Here is a 22,178-nt window from a genome sequence, read left to right on the forward strand (position 1 = left end):
GGAGATGGCTCCTTCTGCAGTAAGAGCCATGAATTGCACTGAGTGGCCAACAATCCTCTGAGAGGAAATCACCTTATGTCTTCACTTCCGCGCACTCTGCTTATAGGAGAACAATTCGGAAAGAGCGGATACTAACCGGTTCGCCCTTGGGTCCTGGTAATCCTTTCACCCCCGGGGTTCCGGGAGTCCCATCAGAACCCTTTCTTCCAGGCTGTCCTCTGGGCCCCGGGTCCCCTGGGGCTCCCACTTGTCCCTCTGGCTGAGGTGCTTCCCCTTTTTGTCCTTTACGTCCTGGGTCACCCGGCGCACCTGGGAATCCCTACAGTAGGGATACAGAAGTGAGTCTGCGGTGCTTTTGGGTAGAGTTGCTTTTGTGTCAATCACAAATAATAAAAAAGAAAAGAAAAGAAAAGAAAAGAAAAGAAAAGAAAAAGTCTCAACAGGAACTTTTCAATATTAATGGAACATTGGTTTCAGACACTTCTTTGGCCCACACATATACTTTTAAACTTTTTGTGCATTCTTGTTTGTTTGTTTATGTTTCCAAAACTAGAAGAGAATTCAGCTAACCAGTGTGATTCAATGCAACACACAAAATAATATAATTCAGTACGATACAATAATCATAATTCAGATTACTGGCAAACTTTAATATGCATCTCTGGATAATTTGATTTAAATACGTTTATTCATATATATATATACACACACACACATATATATATATATAACTTTGATTCACTATAACAATTGAAATTGAATAACTTGATTAAGGTATCATTTATATACCATAAAATGTATCCTTTGTAAGAACACAACTGAATGATTTTTAAAATAAATATATAATTTATGCTACACTCACCAGAATCCAGTGTAAAAACATTTTGATCACTCCCCCAAATACCATCAAACCCATTTGTGGTCAATCCCTGTTCCTAGCCTCAGCCCCAAGCAACCACTATCTCTGATATCATTTGAAATTATCATAAATTCATAAATTAATTCACTCATACATCATCCATTCACTCTTTTAGTCAACAAGTATCTGCTTACTGCCTACGCTTTGCCCGGCACCAAACCGATAACCTGTATGTGGTGCAAGCGTATTCCCAAGTGGAGCGCTCCATCCCCCTCACTGAAACGAAAGCTTCAAAACCGTGAAATCTTACTGGATATCCTGGAAGACCTGCACTGCCCGGGGACCCTGGGCTCCCTTCCATGCCAGCTTCCCCTCGGCCTCCTGCAAAGCAGCGAGTTAGTAAATGTTCATTGAACACTGATTCTGAGCAGCTAGGGCAGGGGTTGGGAACCTATGGCTCGCGAGCCAGATGTGGCTCTTTTGATGGCTGCATCTGGCTCACAGACAAATCTTTAATAAAAATAATAATAACATTAAAAATATAAAACATTCTCATGTATTACAATCCATTCATTTCCTACCGCTCATGTTCATGGTTGCAGGTGGCTAGAGCCAATCACAGCTGTCCTCTGGGACAATACCAAATTTTTATTGGATAATGCGTAAAGTACACCGGTCACTGTATGGCTCTCATGGAATTACATTTTAAAATATGTGGCGTTCATGGCTCTCTCAGCCCAAAAAATTCCCGACCCCTGAGCTAGGGCAATGTGGTGTGTGAAAAACATCTGGTGTTTTCTTCTGAGCAAAGAAAGACAATTTCTATCTTAAAACATACAGTGTAAGAAGAGAATGGGTGTAAAACACTAGCATCAGAGAAAATGTAAAGAAAACAAGAACTCAAAAATTTTAGCTTCCTAAAATGCTTGTCTTTGTAATTTTAAAGTGATACAGTTTTTATGATGATAAAAGTAACATAGCTCATTGTAAAATAATTGAACAGAAAAGAGTAAAAGTCACCCCTAAATCTACCACAAGAAGACAGTATTAACTAAAATTTTCATGTATATGACTCATAAAATTTTATATCGGCAGAGCGTCGCCCCCTGGTGGGCAGAGCATCGCCCCCTGGTGGGCGTGCCGGGTGGATCCCGGTCGGGCGCATGCGGGAGTCTGTCTGACTGTCTCTCCCTGTTTCCAGCTTCAGAAAAATGCAAAAAAACAACAACAACAACAACAAAAAAGAAAAAAAAATTTATATCTATAAATGCATAGTGCTTAAACGCATAAATATATATTTATGGCTTGTAAATCAGTAAGTATAAATGTATAGCTTCAGTTTAAAAGTGCATAGTAGCCTATTGTGAGAGTGAATCATCAGTTACTCAGCTAACTGCTGTTTTTAGACATTTAGATTTGTTTTTCAGCGTTGGCTGTCGTCAACAATGCTATGATAAATATTTCTGAACATTTGTTTCTCCATATCTATCCAATTATTTTCTTTACAATAAATTCAATGGTAGAACAAATGGGCGCAGACATTTGCCGAGGCTTTGGATATGTTACCAAATTGCATTTCTCTGTACACTTTTATACTTCCTATAGTTATTTAAGTATCTCTGTGAGGATGATTTCTTAAGAAGATATTTAGAATGAATCTCAGGTCAGTTTATTTAAGATATGTTCATTCAGATTTTTAGTTTTTGCAAGATCTAAGCCAGCATATTATATATTTAAAATGAACCCAAATGGTTTTGCTGCTTATATATCTATTCTTTGAGCTATACCTGTGCCACATGCCAATGTAGAGAAACCAGGAAAATACAACAGTGTGGTTGGTTGGCCGGCAGCAGTGAGCTGCCTACCCGCATGCCAACCTGGGCCCAGAGGTCACTTGAGAGAAAGATAAAAAATGATCTCTTTCCTTTTAATCTTTCCTTCCCTCCCTCCCTCCCTCCCTTTTTGTGTTTGTTCTAATGGAGCGTTTCCTGCAGAGATGTGGGCACTGAATAGTTGCTGCATGAGGAACAGCGCCCCCTGCCCTGTGCCCCTTGCCCCCTTTCAGGCCCATCTCAGGAGTCAGAGGGCAGCCATTTCAAAGTGACGAAGGCATTTAGAAAGAAGTGGGTAGGGTTTGCGGGTGACAAAGGATCCCTGACCGAATGCCCGTCCTCCGTTGGCTGCAGCTGTCCCTGATAACCTGTTTTCTTTGGGCTGAGCACTGGCCTCTGCAAAGACCCCTCCCCTGGCCAATGAAAACGTTTACAGGATGGTGGTAACACACACACACCCCTTGCAGGTGCTGACAGGTAGACCTCTGTGTGAACTGTCCTTAAAGGTGCTGCCTCCGGAGGAGACTGACGGGACTCGAGTCCGGGCCCCTAGCGCTTATGAGCTATGTCACCTCAGGCCTCAGCATCCTCACGTGACAGAGGGGGTTATGAGAGCACTTACCTCTAGGGTTGATGTGAGGACTAAGGGGCGGAGGCGACTGGGGCCCCTGGACCCCTGGAACAGGGCCTAGCTCACTGACCAAGGGCTCCGGAATTTGAGCTCTTACTGCTTTGTGATGAGTAGTTTGATGACGGTGTCTAAAGACCAAGGTGCTGATGGCAAGAGTGTCAGTGGTGGCATGTGAGAGGCCCTAGGGAGCCAGGGGAGTGGCCCGGAGGGGCAGAGGAACCCTACTGACAGACTTTTCCTACTTCCAGGCTTTGTTCACAGCCAGTTGTGTGCAGGCCAGCAGAGGCATCACGGCCTGGAGCAACAGTGTTGGGCTAGACAGTCCTGTTTGGCAGAAGTCCACAAGGGAAGACATATGCTTTGTTTAGCCCTTAGAATACTGGCTTATGGAGTGTGTTAGTCCTTCAAAAACTAATGGCTATGTATTATTATTATTATTATTATTATTTGTATTTGTATTTTTCTGAAGTTAGAAGCAGGGAGGCAGTCAGACAGACTCTCACATACGCCTGACTGGGACCCACCCGGCATGCCCACCAGAGGGAGATGCTCTGCCCATCTAGGGTGTTGCTTTGCTGCAACCGGAGCCATTCCAGCACCTGGGCCAACTTTGCTTCCATGGAGCCTTGGCTGCAGGAGGAGAAGAGAGAGATAGAGAGAAAGGAGAGGGGGAAGGGTGGAGAAGCAGATGGGCGTTTCTCCTTGTGTGTCCTGACCGGGAATCAAACCCAGGACTTCCACATGCCAGGTTGACACTTTACTGCTGAGCCAACCTGCCAGGGCCGGCTATATATGATATTTTTAAACATGTAGTTTTTAGACAAAAATCTTAATTTCTTTCCTTTTAAGAAAAATTGGAAGAAATTAACAATAGGCTGGAGTTGAGTGCCTGGTGGCCCCTTTCAATATGCCCTCCGGTTTACCGCAGTCCCCACCACTCTCTATCGTCCCCTACACTGAGGCCAAGGCTGTTCAATTAGTCCTCACTTAATGTCGTCATTAAGTGCTTGGAACTGCAGTGAAATGATGTAGGCTATTTGACAGAAATTTTGCCACAGACTAACTGATACAAACAAGACTTAAGTTCCTATGACATCTCATCAACATTATAATGAAATGACCTTGAATGAAACGACATTATTTGGGGACCTGCTGTACTCTTTTTTTTTTTATTGCACTTCTACCTTTAAGAAGAATGTGAAATAGTGCCTACAGCCTCAACTTGACCAAAAGTGGGGCTGTGAGAAATGGACTGAGAAGGGTGGTGTCTCTCAAGAAAAGAAATGAGAAAGAGCTTATTTGTTTATGGAAGAAGAGAGTGTCGCATGTTCAGTGCGGCCGCTGCACTCCTCCTAGTTACCTGCTGGCGCCCCAGAGGATGCCGAGTTTTCAATTCCTGGGTAACACCATAGCTGGCTAGAGCTGGGCAACCAAAACGGAACAGCGAGAAATGCCAGCTTTGATGTGGTTTTGTCTTACGTTATATGAACAGAGTTTGGTTTGGAAAGTCTCCCTCCAAGCTCATGTAAACCACTTCACGACATCCAGTAGTTTGATACTCTCTCCCGTCAGCCAGTGAGTTGACCCTTTTGTACTTGCACAAACGCTTGTTTGCGACCCGTCTGTACCTGGGATTCCTTTCATGCCATGTAACCCTGGCAGTCCTGGGGGACCCGGAGGCCCAGGGACACAAGGACAGTCTGTGCACGGGAGGCCTGGTTCCCCTGCAAAGAGAGCACGCCTGCGTTACTCACATCAAGTCCGCAGGAAGGACAGACATTTTCCAATTGCACAACCAGTTCTTACACTGAACATTTTTTTCATGTAGTGAAAATCATTTAGGACATTTCACATATTAATAACGTATTAGTCACCCATTACATCTGCTTACTTTATCCATCTGAGCTTCTAGTTGTTCTGAGACAGAAACTGCCGAGTTTAGTGTAAAATGGCTACTATAATATTTCAGTGTTTCTCTGAGTTCCGGATAAACTCACATTCCCGGAATAGCCAATGATTTATTGTATGGGTGCTATATAAGTGAATGATTTACAGATAAATAAATACTTCAAGCTAATTCTTTTGGAAAAGAAGCCGTCACCTGACCTGTGGGGGCGCAGTGGATAAAGCGTCAACCTGAAACACTAAGGTTGCCAGTTCAAAACCCTGGGCTTGCCTGGTCAAGGCACATATGGGAGTTAATGCTTCCTGCTCCTCCCCACCCTCTTCTCTTTCTCTCCTCTCTAAACTGAATAAATAAAACCTGAAAAAAAAAAGAAAGAAAGAAGCCGTCTCTGACTGCTGTTTGGGATCATTGTTGTCTCAGGAGGGGGTGGAAATCAGATCACAGTCAGCGGTGAGAATGGCTTATTCTAATAGAACAACATCGGCCACGGGAACTGACCTTTGCGCCCATCAACACCTGGGACTCCTGGCGGCCCCACGTGGCCTGGGCGCCCGCGCTCCCCAGGTATACCTTTGCGAAAGATGATGCCACCTACAAAAAGACAGCATCAAAGCCAGCTTTTTATTTGATAGATATGTAAATTCCAAACTGCCCTCTTGATGTTCCGCTTATCTGTCAGACCTCACCCTTACTGGACTATCGCCCCTGAGACAGAGGAATTCCAAAAAGCTGAGAAGCCGCCCCAAGGAGGGGCTCCGGACACACCAGGACTTTTGATTCAACACCCACATGCTCCAACCCCCAAGGAGGAGCATTCCGGACACACCAGGACCTTTGCCTCAGTATCCCCTCAGGCTCTCCCAAACACTATATAACTCGCCCCTAGTCTGTAACCGGCGCTCTTCTCCCTGGAGAAGTGCCGGGCAGGGTTCCTTTCTTCTTTTCAATAAAGCCTGTTACTCTGGTCTTTCGGACTCCCATGGATTCCAACATTATTGAAGTGTTTTCTTTTTTAATTATCAAGTGTTTTGGAAATATGCATTATTTTAGATGCATTTTCCCTTCCTTGTTTTGGAAGCCGAGTCCTTTGAAGGTTAGCTGCAGCTGAAGAGACGGAGAGTGTGGACCAGGGTTCCCTCTACATTGCCTACATGCGATATTTTTAGATACTGAGGAGACGGTTCTTTAAAAACTCATTATATGGTGTTTGTCATCACACATGCAACCCATATCATGTTACTATGTTATTTCCAATTAACCCAAGGCTATCCCTTCGGCATTTTTAGGCGAAGGGTCAAATCTCATCCTTCCGTATAGGTTGAATTCAGTGAATGCAGCTCCCTAATATATTACATACTGAGGGGAAAAATTCTGACTCCGGATGTCAGTCATCTGTTTCTTCCGCATTGCTTGTTCTCATCAACTGAGTTTGTCAGCGTTAAAGCAGCTCTGTGAGAAACTCGTCTGTGAGAAACTCCTCCCGGCCTTCCACAGAAGATCTGCAGCCACACTGTTACAATGAATAGCGACTTCTCTTAAACTCTTGTGTCCTATCTCCTAGTTTCTGCTCTCGCCATAAGTTTTAAATATGGGTTGAAGGCCAATGCTGAGGAAACCAAGTATTTAAAAACACTACTTCCAGCTGCCCCAAATTCATCGCAACAAGGTAACAGTGGAAAATTTTAATTTAGATGGAACCTGGTGTGTGTTCCAGTATGTCCACTCGACTGTGAAAAGAATGCCCACTTTGTCACCCAGGTTTCTGTGTGTTTCAGAGGACTGGATAGTTACCTTTAAACAGTGAAATCTGATGGCAGTTTTGTTGTTAATGTAGACTTCTCTGTATACATTGATACATTTGTATATACTTACACATGTTCATTCTCGTTTCATACTGAAGTCAACAAATATTTGAGTACTGGCAGTGTTCCAGTGCCCTTTGCTACCTGTTCCAGCCCTCTCTATGCTCCATGATGGGGCTTAAAACAGCAAAGATGCAGTCCCGGGTCTCAAGGGGCTTTGATTCTCGTAGGAAACTGGCAGAGACAAGGCAATGCAACAAACTCTATAATCCGCGAAGCGGGACTGTTACAGGGGTGCACTCAGTGAAAACTTTCTGCTGCGCTTGAATTTGAAGTAGCAACTGGACAGACAGACAGGTGTTACTTCGACAAAAGAAGATTGGAAGCCAGGGCAGTTCTACAAAGGGAGTTTGGGGGTGGGGAATAGAACCTGGGGTCCAGGTCCTGACTTGAGCACTCATTGGGTACAAGAACTGTGCACATGAGGCTTGTTAACCAACAAAATGAGGACATAACCCACTTCTTGAGAAAGACACGGAACACTAGAAGTTCTTAAAATTCCCTGACATGTAGTAGAGTTTTATTTTAGTTTTGTTTTCCATATGGGTCTTCACCATAGCTTGGCTAATTTGTTCTTGGATATTATATCTTTTTATTAATGGGATAATTCCTTAAATTGTTATTGGCTTAAATAAATGTTTTTAATTGTTTAAAAGCATTGTTCATATAACTAGACATGTGACTGAATTACCTTAGTGATACTAAGAGCTTCCAGACTGTTTTGGACTTTCTAGGTTTGTAATCATATTGTCTATAAATTTAAAAAAAAGAAAAAAAAGTCCCTTTTCTTAAAAAAAAAAAAAAAGAATCCCTGACACTCAGAAGATTCTTACGGCTATTAAGAGAGTTGAGTATAAATCACAAGATCTCCCAGTCACCTTCCAGGAAAGGTATTTAAAATACAAAGAGTGACCTATATTTTCAGAAGTTCTATGTCCCTATCAGGCAACCTAGAACGCTAGGTGGCACTCAGGGAGATGGACAGGGAAGGCTACCTGCATCGGAAGCTCCACGTACCACTTCAAACCCTGCGGGTGCAGCTCTGTGCTCTCTGATCCACACCGCCCGGCGGCCTCGTGCCCATACTGCACACCTCTATCAAGCCTCCTGCCCTGGGATTCCCGGCTGATGCCAATGCATGGGCTGCCCCAGAACCAGGCAAACATCCCGGAGGTGCGTGGGGGGCGGTCAGTCAAGTCCCGTGGGAAGCACATCTTTGACCCACAAGAAAGAGGAGCTGGTGGATAAATCCTGCCTTCTTCTTCCCCTGGGACAGGTTATCGTGAGACAAAGTTACACAGCTTCTTGGAAGACAGTCTCCAGGGACTGAACAAGAAGCTGCTCTTGGCCTAGGACAGCTTGGTCATCGTCACTCCTTCCCTGCCTCCCGACCTGGCCCCTGCTGCCTCCGGGGACTCGGGGTAACGCTTTGCTGCACTTGCAGAGCAGCCACCCCACCACAGCTGCCGTCACCGATGGCTGATGAACTGAATGGAATGATAAGTGAATGGCATGATCCCTCCTCAGATCCGCACAGGCTGATGGCCAAGCTCCAAGTAAGGTCCACTGACTTGCAGACATCTGTCACTGGGCAATGTACACCGCGTGGGGCCCATTAGTTGTCTTTACCTGGTGGCCCTGGGAGTCCTGGTGGCCCGGGGGGGCCTGGCGAACCAGGACAACCCAGGGACCCGGGAGGCCCCACTGCATTCTTCCCTGGGGGTCCTTGCTCCCCTTTGCGTCCTTTCCTGCCTGGCGGTCCCGGGGCTCCTCGCGGCCCCGCCTTTGATGACCCTTGGAGAAAAACAATCATTTTTACTATAGTTTAAACCTTTTCCCAATTAATATATGAACATTTTTCAACTGCACAATGTAATGTATCCTGATTAACAAATGGCACACAATTGGAAGGTATCGAAAGCATATAACATAAAAAGGTGAACGATTTCTTTTCTTTGTCTGTGACCTTGCACACAGTACAGCAGAGCTCAGAACACTTCATCCCCCGCAAGATAATTTATGTCATTTGTTACAAGAGACTGCGACAGAGGTGGGGATGCACGGTGGTCTTTTTATTTGAAAGGACTTCATGAGAAATCCTTCAATATATGCTATTCTGTGGACTTCTTTTTTTTTTTAGTAGAGACTCTAAGATGCCTACTTCCCAGGGTCTCAAGGAAGAGAGCAAGTTGTAATTGGACTTTATTCCAGCTGATTGTCTTGGATATAAGAAGGCGTGGTGGGGGGAGGAGGCCCCTCCCAGAAGAGAAGCCACGCCCACTGGTACAAAACCCATTCTATCTGTCCCTCCGAAGGTGATGAGGATGTGAGGAGGGAGCAGTCTTGAATTTCCGCCTCAAGAACAGTTTAATTGTCAAGAAGAGAGACTTCGCCATCACGGGGCTGAGAAAGCAGCAAGTGTGATATCTGATTATTGAACAGGATGATGCTGGCATAAAGGTAAATGCCTTTGACAAACACTGTTTTAGAGCTTTGTGAATTCTCACTCACTGGCTTCTTGAAAGAGTATCCATTACTTAGGGGCCTGACAAGGGGGAAAGAAGTCTTCTGCAATCTTTTTGGCTCGACCTCTAAAATATCCTTTTGCCCCATTGTAACATCAAGGGATACCCGCTATCAACACTCTGATGTTTAATTTTTCATGCATATGCAAGCACATGTAATATTTATCCATTCATCTGTTTTCACAATGGGATTACAATATACACATTGTTCTGCAATCAGTTTAATTGTAATTCATTTCCTAAATTATGCAATGGTTCAAATACACGTGGTGTGGGGAAGAACACACTGAACAGCAGGGCTTATCCGAGGTGGGCCCTTTTCCCTCAGTTTCCCTTCCTTTCAAAGTGACCCAGTCCAGCATTACCGTGACAACGGAGGCCTCTGTGGCCACACCCTGAACTCTCGTCTTCCTTTCTCAAGAGGCAGCCAGGCGAATGACTCGTGGGTGGTTCTACACTTGACCGAATTGTCTACATAGCCATAAACCATATATTGTAAAATTTAAAATGTCACATAAGAAGTACGGTCTATGAATTCTTACGCAACCTAAAAACTGTCGTTTTAAATCAACCTAACTACCATCAAACTATTGTTCCCTAGCTCTGTCTTCTGAGTTTCAAGGTGCTGCTCACGCACCCACGTTGCTGGCTGACACTTAGTTACACTGGGTCTATATCACTGTGTCCCTTTTCCACTGGAGGTGACAAAGTTCCCAAGGAAGAATTGACAAACTCTTCTATACCAATGAATGAAAGATCTGTCTTACGTAAGTAATGCAAACTTAATAGAGAGCAGTGTATTTTGCTTTGTAATAGCATTTCTATTGACACCCTGAGAAACACATACATACCAGGCCTTCCAGGATCGCCAGGGGGGCCGCTGGGACCTGCGGGAATAGAACAGTAATTAATGGCTTACAAAGGTTAAATACTCCCCTCTTCCCATTTTTCAGATCTTGGGTGACATATATAAAAACAGTGGATAATAAATACTTTTTCCTACTTTTTCTCCATTTTCATATAGATAAACATTAGAAAACTTGACTTATTTAGACAAACTGCAGAGAAGAAACAAAACTCAGATGTCTAATACTCAAAGTCGAGTCATGCTGCCTTAACATTTCCAAATAACTCAGCAAGAATTCATGAAGAGCCCACTCTATGTTTGTGCTTCGCTGGATGGTCCAGATACAAGCAAATCCAACAGCTAAAATTGCCAAGGATCTGCAGGGTGGCCGGGTGGCCTGTCTCAGATTGCTTCTAGCTCTAACATTGCTTTAAAAAAAATCTATATTAAAAAAAATCTATATTTATAGCTATATGTATCTGTCCATTTATTTAAATATACTTGGAATTTTTCCTCTAAGTAATAATCTCCTTTGAAGTATATATTTTTTTAAGTGAGAGGAGGGAGATAGTGGTGAGACAGACACCCACATGTGCCCTGACCAGGATCCATCCAGCAACTCCCATCTAGGGCCAATGCTTGAATCAACTGAGCTATCCTCAGCACCTCAGGCCAACACTCAGACCAACTGAGCTAAACTCAGTGCCCAAGGCCACTCAGACCAATCGAGTCTATGGCTGCAGGAGGGGAAAGAGAGATAAGGGGGAGAGGAAAGGGAAGAGAAGTAAGTGGTCGCTTCTCATGTGTGCCCTGACCTAGGATTGAATTGGGATGTCTGTACTTTGGGCCGATGCTCTATCCACTGAGCAAACTGGCCAATGCTGTAATCTTGTCGATATCAATAATTTGCCTAGATGAATGGCTCTTAATCCTGCTGCACATTAGAATAATCTGAGGAGTTTCACAGTCTGCTAGGGTCCAGAGCCCTTCACCTGACAATTAAATCAGAATCACAAAGATGGGATCCTAATGTGGTCATTCTTTAAGAAGTTCTGGGGGCTCTGGCATGCACCCAGCCAGAGATGAGAGCTGATCACCTAGATATTCAATCTATCAAAAGGGATAGACTAGAAATAAGCGTGTCTTTTATTCATGGTGACAGGAGTCAGGAAAACGGCTTCTGTCACCCCTTGTCACCATTTGTGTGGATTGACTCAAACTCTAGCTATTCTGGTCTCTGGCAACCCCACTGGGACCCCAGACCTCTCACACTCCTTCACCCTGCCCTCTGACCAGGTCAGTGTCTGCTAGCCAGATGTGAACTTCCTGGTTTCCTACACAGAGATACTTTTATTACCTTCTATGGTATCTTTCATATACAAGTTTCATATAAAATTTTCAAGTGAAATTTTGTATGAAATGTCACACGGAGTTTTGTATGAAAACATAAAAATGAGGAGACTCCAAAAAATACCACCATCCATGAAAGCTAGGAGACTTCCCTTCTCCCCCTGAAAATTCTAGGTCTCTAAGCCCGTGTTGTGTTACTTTGAAAGAACGACAACGGAAAAGATCAGCGAATGCTTTAGGAAGAAGTTTATTCTCACCTGGTGGGCCACGAGCTCCTTTGGGCCCTGGTGGGCCTGGAATTCCCTCATCTCCCTTAGCCTGGTATGCATCATAATATTCTGTCTTAAAGGAAAAACAATACAGAAAGAGAAAGGATAGCTATTTATGAATAGTCACCAAACGCAATTACTTCCATTTCCTTCTTTTGGGCCAGAACAATGCTTTCCTTATTTTTCTCAATCATAGGCTTATGTGTTAGCAGAAATATGGTAGTTATGTGTGTAGGATGGATAAATATAAAAATAAAAGTTGGTATTGCTGGTATGGCATCATATATTTCATGGGATTTTATAGAAACCTACTTGATGATGTGACCCAGCACACACGCTAACATGGATATATACCCACATGTGCATACAGACGTACTGTGTATGTGTGACTATGGCACAGAAATGAAAGTTTCACAAAGTAGTGATTCATCTTATGACATATGATCAACTCTGATATTTTTTTATTCTGTTCCATTTCACTTTTTAAGAAGGCTTGACCTGATGCACTGAATTTATTTTAGAGTATGCTGACATCTACACATCAAAAAAAAAAAACTCTATTGATTGTTTCTTTAAACTTCAGGACACCGCTGACCTACAATAACCGAGGACGACTGTTTCTGACATGCTCCAGGGACTTACTTCTGGTCTCTTTAACCATCTACTTCCTGAGCAGAACCTTCTCCGAAGTTAGTAGATACTGCAAGAGCTATATAGAACTGAGCATACAAAACACACACAATAAGCTAAGAATGCTTAGAATTCCTCTAAAGTGCAGCTGAAAAGTAGATTTCACTTAGAAGTAATACATATAGCATGAAGAAAAGAAGGTAAAAATATAAAAGTTTTAAAAATATTTGTTCTGTTTTCTCATATTTTTTATAGGGCCAATTACTTTGTTGACTTGCTTAAAGATGAGACAGCAAGAGCTTTGTGGTTAAGGAGCAAGTATAAAGTCACAGAGAACAGAGTTCATAGTAACGACAATAATAAGGATGCAGTAATCTCCATCATACACTCCACATGACCCTGTGCACCTGCTGAGTGCTGGCTAAATGCTTTCACAAAATCATCCCCTTCATCGCCCCAGCAACTCCATGGAAGTATTTTGGGACTGCTCACATTTGAATCATTTGCTTGTAGTGTAAAGGGACAGTTTTTCCAGATCCTTCCTTCAGTTACCGAGTTACATGACTTGGCCTGAATGGTCTGAGAATTGCATTTGTCACAGGACACCCTGCATCCCATGACTCGCATCCCACCCAGACTGCTCTGTCAGACCGACAGTCACACATGGCTGCCCTGCCCAGCCCCCAGCAGGGGAGGACTGCTGTCTTCTGAGAGAGGAGAGGGACAGACACCAGAACTCAGAGCCTGGGTCCCTTTTATTCCTCTCCGTAAGCTACAGCGTCAGAATGTGGAATGGGGCCACCCTGCAGTCAGGGGCTGAAGCCATCAAACCCGTGTCCTTGTTGGAGTCGGGAGACCACTTGCTGAGATGGAGCTTGGGCTGGGGTCACTGGTGTTTGCTGGCCCTGCAATAAACCCATGGTTGGACTGCAGCTGTCTGAAGGTGCCGGAGTTGTTATAGCCAGCCGGAGGGGGTGAGGCTGGCTCCCTCACCCCTGGGTGGCCCGCTATCCTCCTATTCTACTTAGGACACAGGGTCATCTTGGGCCAGGTCTGATGAGACGAAGGTTTTCTTCTTTTCCACAGCCCAGGATGGTCACGACTAGTGCATTCCAAAGACCAAGTAAGATCACACAGAAATATTTGTCTATTATCTAATAGACAAATAATGACAACAGCTATTTTTTTTTGCCCTGGTTTGATAAAAAGGTAAATACTATTAACCCCTATCATAATTATTAATGAGAGACCCTGATTCAAAATGTCCTTGACACTTGGAAGGACTTGATCAAACATACACTCACTGTCTTTAATTACACTTACTGGACCATGAAATCCTGGAGGGCCAATGTCTCCTTTCCGCCCCTGCAGTGAAAGATAGGTACAAATTATGAGTACATTCATCAAAAATATTTATGCATTTGGCACATTTGAAGAGCAAAATGCATAGTTAAATTAAATCAATGCTAAAAGTATAATTATTTCAATGTAATACACAAACTGAGTTATAGTGAAAAAGACATTGATTTCCGGTAATTTTCCTGGAGGGCCATATCTAGGTCAAGAGTCCCATCAACAAGGTCTTGGACAAGTGGCTGTTGTTCTGGTGGCTCTCCAGTTTCCTTGGGGATGTTCACATGCACTGCACACTCCCAAGTTCTCACCAGATTAGAGGATCAAGATCACCAGGCTGTGGGTCGTAGGCAGTTCCCAGAATCCCAGCTGTAACCAACCCCCTTTCTTACTTACTCAGGAGGGCATTTCAGAATTCTACGGGAAGTGGCATTATTATAGGATAAACCTTGACTTTGCACACAAACCGACATTTGAAAATTATTTGGATGTGTCTGTAACATGCTGTCAGGAAGAAACAACGTGGAATATACCTCACAACAAATTGATGGAGGCCCCTCTGTAGAGAGTAACCCAGCTGGGGGCTCATGTGGCCACCCAGCCCATGCTGGACCTCCAGTGTGACCTGACACTTCCTGCGATGGCCGGCCTTTCCCAGCTCCTTCTGCACGGAGAGCTGAAATCTCACCGCCCCAGCTCCTACTGCAGCGAACAAGTGTAACATCTTTTCCACCAGAGCCCTTCAAGTAACTTTGTAAACTTTAAGTAAACTTGCCACATCTCTCATTTTCTCTTGAATATAAAAATACTAAGATATTTAGATGACCTCTGGTTGCAATTTCTTGTACCTGGTTCCAGGGTATGGGGGGGGGGGGCGGAACCCAACCGACTGAAACAGGCTGCAGACAGGACACGAGGGAGGGGCTCACCTTGATGCCATCTTCACCCGGTAACCCAGGGAAGCCGCGGCTGCCCTTGGCTCCCTAAAGGACAGAGCGAAGAGGGTGGGTCAGAAGACACACGAGCCAACTTCTAAACAGTATGAACTCCTTTATGAAAAAACAAATTGTACTGTTTAAAAATTATATGCTTTTGGTTAGTTTATAACTGCTTAGTGACTCTCAAAAGTCCTTCTTTGTCTCATAGGACTGACATTTCTACTATCTCGACAGGTAGACCGTGCCTTTACCTCAGTGCCAGGGAACCCCGGGGCTCCGTCTTTGCCAGGTTTCCCCTGAAACAAAAACAAAACAAAAACACACAACCTAATAAATATGGACAGCTTTAATAAATATGGACACGGAAAACTTAAGTGATATAGTCGTCTGCTCTCGGCCTCAGGCAAGAAATCCCACCCGGTTGTTAGAAGGGAACCTGTGACAGCTGTTTGAACGGAAAATAACACAACAACGAATAAATAATACAAGAAGACACTGGGTCTCACATACTCACAACTGTAAACCTCCTTTGCCCCTCCCCCGCCCCCAGCATTAATCACAGGACACACAAAGATCTCCTCCTGCAGGGGCGGCAGAGGCCCCTCCGAATGGGAAATGAGGGAAGAGAGGACATGAAGGACTAAGTTTAAATTGACGTTGATACTGTCCATCCAAGTCTGGATGGAAAATCAAGGAAGCACGGAGCCGAGAAGTGGACAAGAAAGCCGGGAAGGCGGGAGGTCTCCCGGTCAGCCTGTTCATCTGAAACTCTGGCAGCGCCTGTGGTTAAATACACCTATAGAAGCGCGCTACGGTGTCCCGGCAGGGCCTTTGGGGGAACTACTATGGCACTGACCCTCCACGACAAATCAAAAATCATAGGGGTTGAATATGTTTTCTTTGAAAAGAAAAATGCTTTTCCCAGTGTATAATTTTGAGAGTTTTAAAAGAATCCCGTGTTTCAATCTTTCTAAAAGTCAGCGGAGTGGGAGACAGGGCCTCTGCTGTTCTGTCTCGCCTGCAATCCCAGTTCTTGCCCCCGCGTCCCTGTTCCCTTCGGGGGCTGTCTCTCCTCTCTGCGTGGTTCTGATGGGGCTGCCAGCCATGGGGCCCCCTGCCCCACTGGCCGGGCCAACCACCATACCTCTTCCTCCTGGACACAGTCACTTTTTCCAGAATGAGACACGTGACCCAAGCAGGGCCAATCACAGTGCTTCTGTGGGATTTATATACGGACCCAGGGAGACTCTCTGTCTCCTTAGTTGCTATTTACCTGAAGCTGTCTGCTGCTGCTACCCCTCGCTCTTTCCCCCCATCGCCCCCTCCCTGGAAGGCCCTCTGGCAAAGGAGCGGAAGAAGAGAACACGGAGGAGAAGAGAAATGGAGAGGGTCAGGCCCATATTGTTTTCGGCTCTGAAGTCCTTGAAGCCTGTTTTCACCTTGAACTTCTCAGATACTTTAACAAATAAATTCTACTTCCCAAACCTTAAAAAAAAATCATTTTTAAAATCTAAGCTACTTGAGTTTATACTTGCCACCTAAAGAGTCCTAAATGCTGAGTAATACAGGTGGCATTGACACTGAATCTCCCAGCTTACCTGTGGGCCAGGTTCTCCAGGGGCACCTTTATCTGATCCATAAGAGTCTCCAGGTGGTCCCTGTGTTCGTGAGAGTTATGTCAAGTTTTATGAATTATTGATTTTTAGCTTACATTGATTTTTATTCACTTTTCCCTTCTGGTTAGCCTGATACATTTAAAAATGTGAAATTATGGATGTGGCTGGTTGGCTCAGTGGTAGAGTGTTGGCCCAGTGTGTGGAAGTCCTGGGTTTGATTCCTGGTCAGGGCACACAGGAGAATGGCCCATCTGCTTCTCTACCCCTCCCTCTCACTCTCTCTCTCTCTCTCTCTCTTTCTCCCCATCCTGCAACCATGGCTGGATTGGTTCCTAGACGCTGAGGATGGCTCCTTAAAGCCTCCGCTTTAGGAGCTAAAAATAGCTACATTGTGAGCATGGCCCCAGATGGGCAGAGCATCAGCCCCAGACAGGGGTCACCAGGTGGATCCCAGTCAGGGTGCATGCGGGAGTCTCTCTATCTCCCCTTCTCTCACTTGAAAAAGAAGAAAGAGAAAAAATCATAATTGTTTTGAAAGAAAAAGTGAAATTATGGGTCATCTAAGAGGAAAACCTTATTTATGAGTATTAATTATTTAAAAAACAGATGTGGCCTTGGCTGGTTGGCCGAGTGGTAGAGTGTGGGCCCAGTGTGTGAAGTCCTGGGTTCGATTCCCGGCCAGGGCACACAGGAGAAGCGCCCATCTGCTTCTCCACCCCTTCCCCTCTCCTGCCTCTCTGTCTCTCTCTTTCCCTCCTGGAGCAAAGTTGGCCCGGGCGCTGAGGATGGCTCTGTGGCCTCTGCCTCAGGCACTAGAATGGCTCCGGTTGCAACAGGGCAAAGCCCCAGAGTGGCAGAGCATCGCCCCTTGGTGGGCATGCCGGGTGGATCCCGGTTGGGTGCATGTGGGAATCTGTCTCTCAGCCTCTCCACTTCTCACTTCAGAAAAATACAAATAAAATAAAATAAAAACAGATGCAAAATACCCCCGGATGTTGAAGATAAATTCTAAGATGGTGACATTGGGTACATGTAAAACAGTGCAAGGAGTTCAGCTAGAAGTGGCCATAAAATAATTCTGGTGCATTCATGACCTCTGTGGCAAAATACTATTGATCTTTAGCTAATATTAAAATTTAAAGGCAATCATACATCAAAATCTTTACTAAGATTTCAGTTTTAGTTTCAAAGAAGCAGCATGACTCTAAATGACCTACTGAGGGTCCAGGAGGTCCAGCTTCGCCCATGGCTCCTCGGTCTCCCTTCTCCCCCTTCAGGCTCTGCCACAGAAACAATTCAGGGTCGTTACCAGCACAGCAGACTGACTGACTGAATGTACTCGGAAAAGTCCTCTGTTTGCTCAATGCACTGGGTCTACAAGCACTTACATTTCTCCTGTTGACACAACACATTCTCACTTTTCACAATTTGAATTTTATATCTGTGAACCCACTGAAACAATATACTAACTTTTTTTAAAGAAAGTATCTTATTTTTATTAAACTACATTAAACTAATTTAATTCCTGAATCAACTTTCTATAAGCACAATCACATCACTTCTAATGTATTTTACCTTTACTTTTAGTCCACTGCTCACAAAAATAAGAGGATATTTTAAAATGAATATGAAGCAATAAAAAATCCCCTAATTTTTGTGAGCAGCGTATATTGAAGTTATTTTCTTTGCGATCAGTTATTTTCTGAGTAAATGTTACAATGAAGATTTGATTCATTAATTAAGTTTGCTTTTGCTTTTATCATGTTTTACTGATATTTCTTCGAGCGTGCATCTTGTTTTGAAGATACCATTCTTTTGAAATTCATTTATTACCTCCCCCCTGGGTCACATATTCCAGATTTAGATTTTGTCAAGATGAGGTATGTTTTTCTATCAATTTTCAGGCTGAAGGGTCTGGGCTAAGCTGGCTGAGCATACACACACACACATATATATACACATATATATACATACACACACACACATATATATACATACACACACACATATATATATACATACACACACATATATATACATACACACACATATATACACACACATATACATACACACACATATATACACACACACATATATATACATACACACACACATATATATACACACACATATATATATACATACACACACATATATATACACACATACATATATATATACACACACATATATATACATACACACACATATATACATATATACATACACACACCTGTACACACACACACACATATGTAAGGAAAACGGAAAAGTACAACCCTAACAATGAAATTAATGAGTTACCGTTTTGTTATCTGGGCCGGTGAGCGTCACAATAACAGTCCCTGGTAGTCCAGGGGGTCCTGTTAATCCTTTCACACCCTAAATAGAAATACACTTCAGAATTAAAAACTAAACCACATCACCTTTACTAAATTCGAGAGATCCACTTTTCCCCTTTAGTGCTTACATAAGAAAATAGAGCCAATGGAAGTCTCAGACACAGCAAACGCATTCATTCCCACGTGGCTTACTTAAGAATAACATGTATAGGCTAATTGCTACAGGACTTCGAATACCTTGCCCACAAATAAACCACGGTCTTTAAATTACCCGCTCTCCCTTTTGTCCGATCACGTTATCACCCATGTGGCCCTGTAAGAAATACAAAACCAAGTTATTTTTTAAAAAGGAATATGAACAAATCGTCTAAACTCTTTCAAGTGTCCAATATTTGTAACTGAACTTTATATTTAAAAATCCCCCCCCCAGGGTGACAACTGCTATATTTTATTTTATATTAGAATAACATTCTTTTCTTAAAATTAGAATCTAGCTGATATACGATATTATGTTTCAGATGTACAACAGAGTGCTTCTACATTTATATATCTTACAAAATGATCACCCCGATAAGACTAGAAACCATTTGTCACCGTACAGAATTGTCCTGAGATTACTGACCCTGCTCCTTGTGCTGTGCGCTCCCTCCCCCGCCTTACTTACTTTATAACCGGAAGTGGGTAGCTCCCGTTCCCCTGTGTCGTTTTCACCCTACTGCCTCCCTCTGGCCACCCTCAGCCTGTGCTCTGGGTCTCTGAGTCTGCTCACGTTTGCTTTGTTCGTGGTCTTGTTCTTTAGAGTCCACGTGTTAAGTGCAATCATCCAGTATTCGTCTTTCTCTGTCTGACTTACTACACAAAGCATAAACCCCTCTAGGTCCAGCCATGCTTTTGCAAATGAAAAGATTTCATTTTTTTTATCGATCAATACTATTCCATTTTATCTCCTCTTTTTTACCCCCTTGTCTATCGATGGGCACCTGTACTGTTTTCTGGTCTTGGCTATTGTAAATAATGTTGCAATGAACATGGGGTGCATATATTTTTTTTTCATTTTTGTGGGGTTTTTTTCCCCTTCTGATAAATGCCCAGAACTGGAGTTGTTGAATCACCTGGTAGTTCTATTTCTGATTCTTTGAGGAATCCCCAAACTGTTTTCCGTAGTGGCTGCACCAATTTACTCTCCCACCACCAGGGCAGGAGGTTCTCCTCTGTCCACATCCTCACCAGCATTTGTTATGTGTTGACTTTTGGATCGTAGACATTCGGACAGGTGTAAGGGGATAACTTGTGGTTTTTATTTGTATTTCCCTGACGATTAGTGATATTGAGCATCTTTTCGTATGTCTACTGGCCGTCTGTACTAATTTCCTGGCAGGGTTCAACCCTGGGTTCAACATTTTCTTACATAAATTAATGATAGGGACCAGAATATGCCATCCTGGAACACACTACTTTGGCATCAGGATTATTTTGAGTTGAAGGCAATTTAGGAAGAGCCGATGCAGAAAAAGTCTTCTCCCCTCCCCACCTGCCTAAAGATGGTATGAATTCCTCTTGGTGATGCTGTCTCCTCTCCCTTCTTTGGGATCAGGAAGAGGAGACAACTCTTATCAGAGGAGACAGCATCGACTTAAATCTGCACAAGGAAGCCCACTGAAATAAAACCTTACCTTCTCTTAGTTTCCCCCATATATTCACTTTCTATAATTTATTGTCCTTAGAAGCTCAATCCTTTTTCCTTTGAATTGTCATTTCTCTACACATGTATTGCCCTTTGTTAAAATGGTACCCACATTCTCTGGGATTTTCATTTCTGTGAGGCCATCCTAAGCATATGAAATAAACCTTTCCTCCTGTTAATCTGCCTTGGTCAGTTTAATTTGCAGGGCCCCAGTCACGGAACCTAACAGAGTAGAGGACAAACTTTTTCCCTCCCTGACACCAACCATTGGCCTTTCCAGTGGAAACCCGGGCAGTAGTACCCTGCTTACGGAGTGTGTGCACAGTCATCTTTGATTTACGAGCATAAGACCGGATTGGTTTCAGGAAGCAACCCACTCTCAAAATTTATAGGGTAAAATGTTGGGTGATCAGTAGGATGCTCAGAAATGAGGGACCTCTGAACTAGCAGCCTTTGCCCTTTTTCTGATGAGGAGGAGCTCCTTATGCTTGAACTGAGACTCTTTGCATCAGGGGTCAGGTGACCGAAGTGCAGGGAGAGGTAAGAGGCCCAGGGCTGCCAACCACGCGCCCCTCCCAGCGGGCAATCCTTGCGAGCTCCGGAGACGAGCCCGTGGGGACCCCTGTGTGGAATCAGAGGGGGGTTGGCTTTCACATTGGTTAGGATGCTTCGGCTAATACAACATACAAACTGTCATTTACCTTAAGTCCTTGAGGCCCCATGATTCCTGGCAAGCCCTAAAAAACAAAAAAAACAACCCAAAAATTGATATTTACAATGGGACATGCACCAAGCCAGCAAACAGTATAAGGAATGTTAGCCATCATTCTTTGATTCCTTTGTGGTGTCTATAGCAATGGTGACTTTGTACTCACAAAGAATCCCGGAGGGCCAGGTGGGCCGACAGGTCCGGGAAAACCTGGCAGGCCTGGCAAACCCTTTGAATCAAGAGAGGAGTAAGAGTCAATGTACTGCTCACCAAAGAACACTGTCCGTTAGTCAAGTGCATCAGCGCATCTGAATAAGCGCTGAGGAGCCTGGAGCCTCCCATGTACACAGCTGTAGTGGTTACACCAAGTGCCCCGAGGAGTGAGCCAGTGCACCAGGCCGCCAGGACCTTCCCGACGACACTATTTCCAGAAAAATGGCCAGAGAAGTTGCTGTACTTCAGAAAAGTTTTCACAATGTTTTGCAATGTTGCTTCTCTCTCTCTGCTTTGGCCAAGCAGACTCCGACCTTGGGGCTCTCCGCCTGCAACCCCCTCTGCCTAGAATCTTCTTCCCCAGACGGGGTGTGACTTAACCTCTTCTCCCTTTTCTGATCCCCACCCCTGCATTATTTCTCTCTTTGGTATCTATTACTGTCCAACACACCATACATTTACTAATTTACTTTTTTTTTTCTTTTTACCTCCCACTAGAATGTAAATTCCACGAAGGTAAGACTATTTTTTAAACTATATTTTTGGCTGCTTTGTGCACGGCGGAACCCTGGAGTCTAGAGGACTCCGTGGCACACTGCTGGTGTGTAA

At 44.0% G+C, this 22,178-nt stretch overlaps 1 protein-coding gene across 1 annotated transcript in view; it reads right to left on the bottom strand.

Annotated features, from left to right (window-relative positions):
• COL4A3 (collagen type IV alpha 3 chain) overlaps positions 1–22,178 on the bottom strand; it is a 133,982-nt gene that overhangs the window by 42,927 nt on the left and 68,877 nt on the right. Inside the window, exons 10-25 of the mRNA XM_066232826.1 lie at positions 21,523–21,585; positions 21,349–21,384; positions 19,235–19,276; positions 18,926–19,003; positions 17,836–17,898; positions 16,601–16,660; positions 15,254–15,298; positions 14,994–15,047; positions 14,035–14,076; positions 12,070–12,154; positions 10,467–10,502; positions 8,720–8,884; positions 5,727–5,819; positions 4,951–5,046; positions 1,170–1,240; positions 137–319 (exon numbers count right to left, since the gene is read on the bottom strand). Of these exons, the coding sequence (XP_066088923.1) occupies positions 137–319; positions 1,170–1,240; positions 4,951–5,046; positions 5,727–5,819; positions 8,720–8,884; positions 10,467–10,502; positions 12,070–12,154; positions 14,035–14,076; positions 14,994–15,047; positions 15,254–15,298; positions 16,601–16,660; positions 17,836–17,898; positions 18,926–19,003; positions 19,235–19,276; positions 21,349–21,384; positions 21,523–21,585 (1,212 nt within the window). The remainder of the gene's footprint in view (positions 1–136; positions 320–1,169; positions 1,241–4,950; positions 5,047–5,726; positions 5,820–8,719; positions 8,885–10,466; positions 10,503–12,069; positions 12,155–14,034; positions 14,077–14,993; positions 15,048–15,253; positions 15,299–16,600; positions 16,661–17,835; positions 17,899–18,925; positions 19,004–19,234; positions 19,277–21,348; positions 21,385–21,522; positions 21,586–22,178) is intronic.

Source organism: Saccopteryx bilineata, chromosome 5 (assembly GCF_036850765.1).
Source record: "Saccopteryx bilineata isolate mSacBil1 chromosome 5, mSacBil1_pri_phased_curated, whole genome shotgun sequence".
NCBI lineage: Eukaryota > Metazoa > Chordata > Mammalia > Chiroptera > Emballonuridae > Saccopteryx > Saccopteryx bilineata.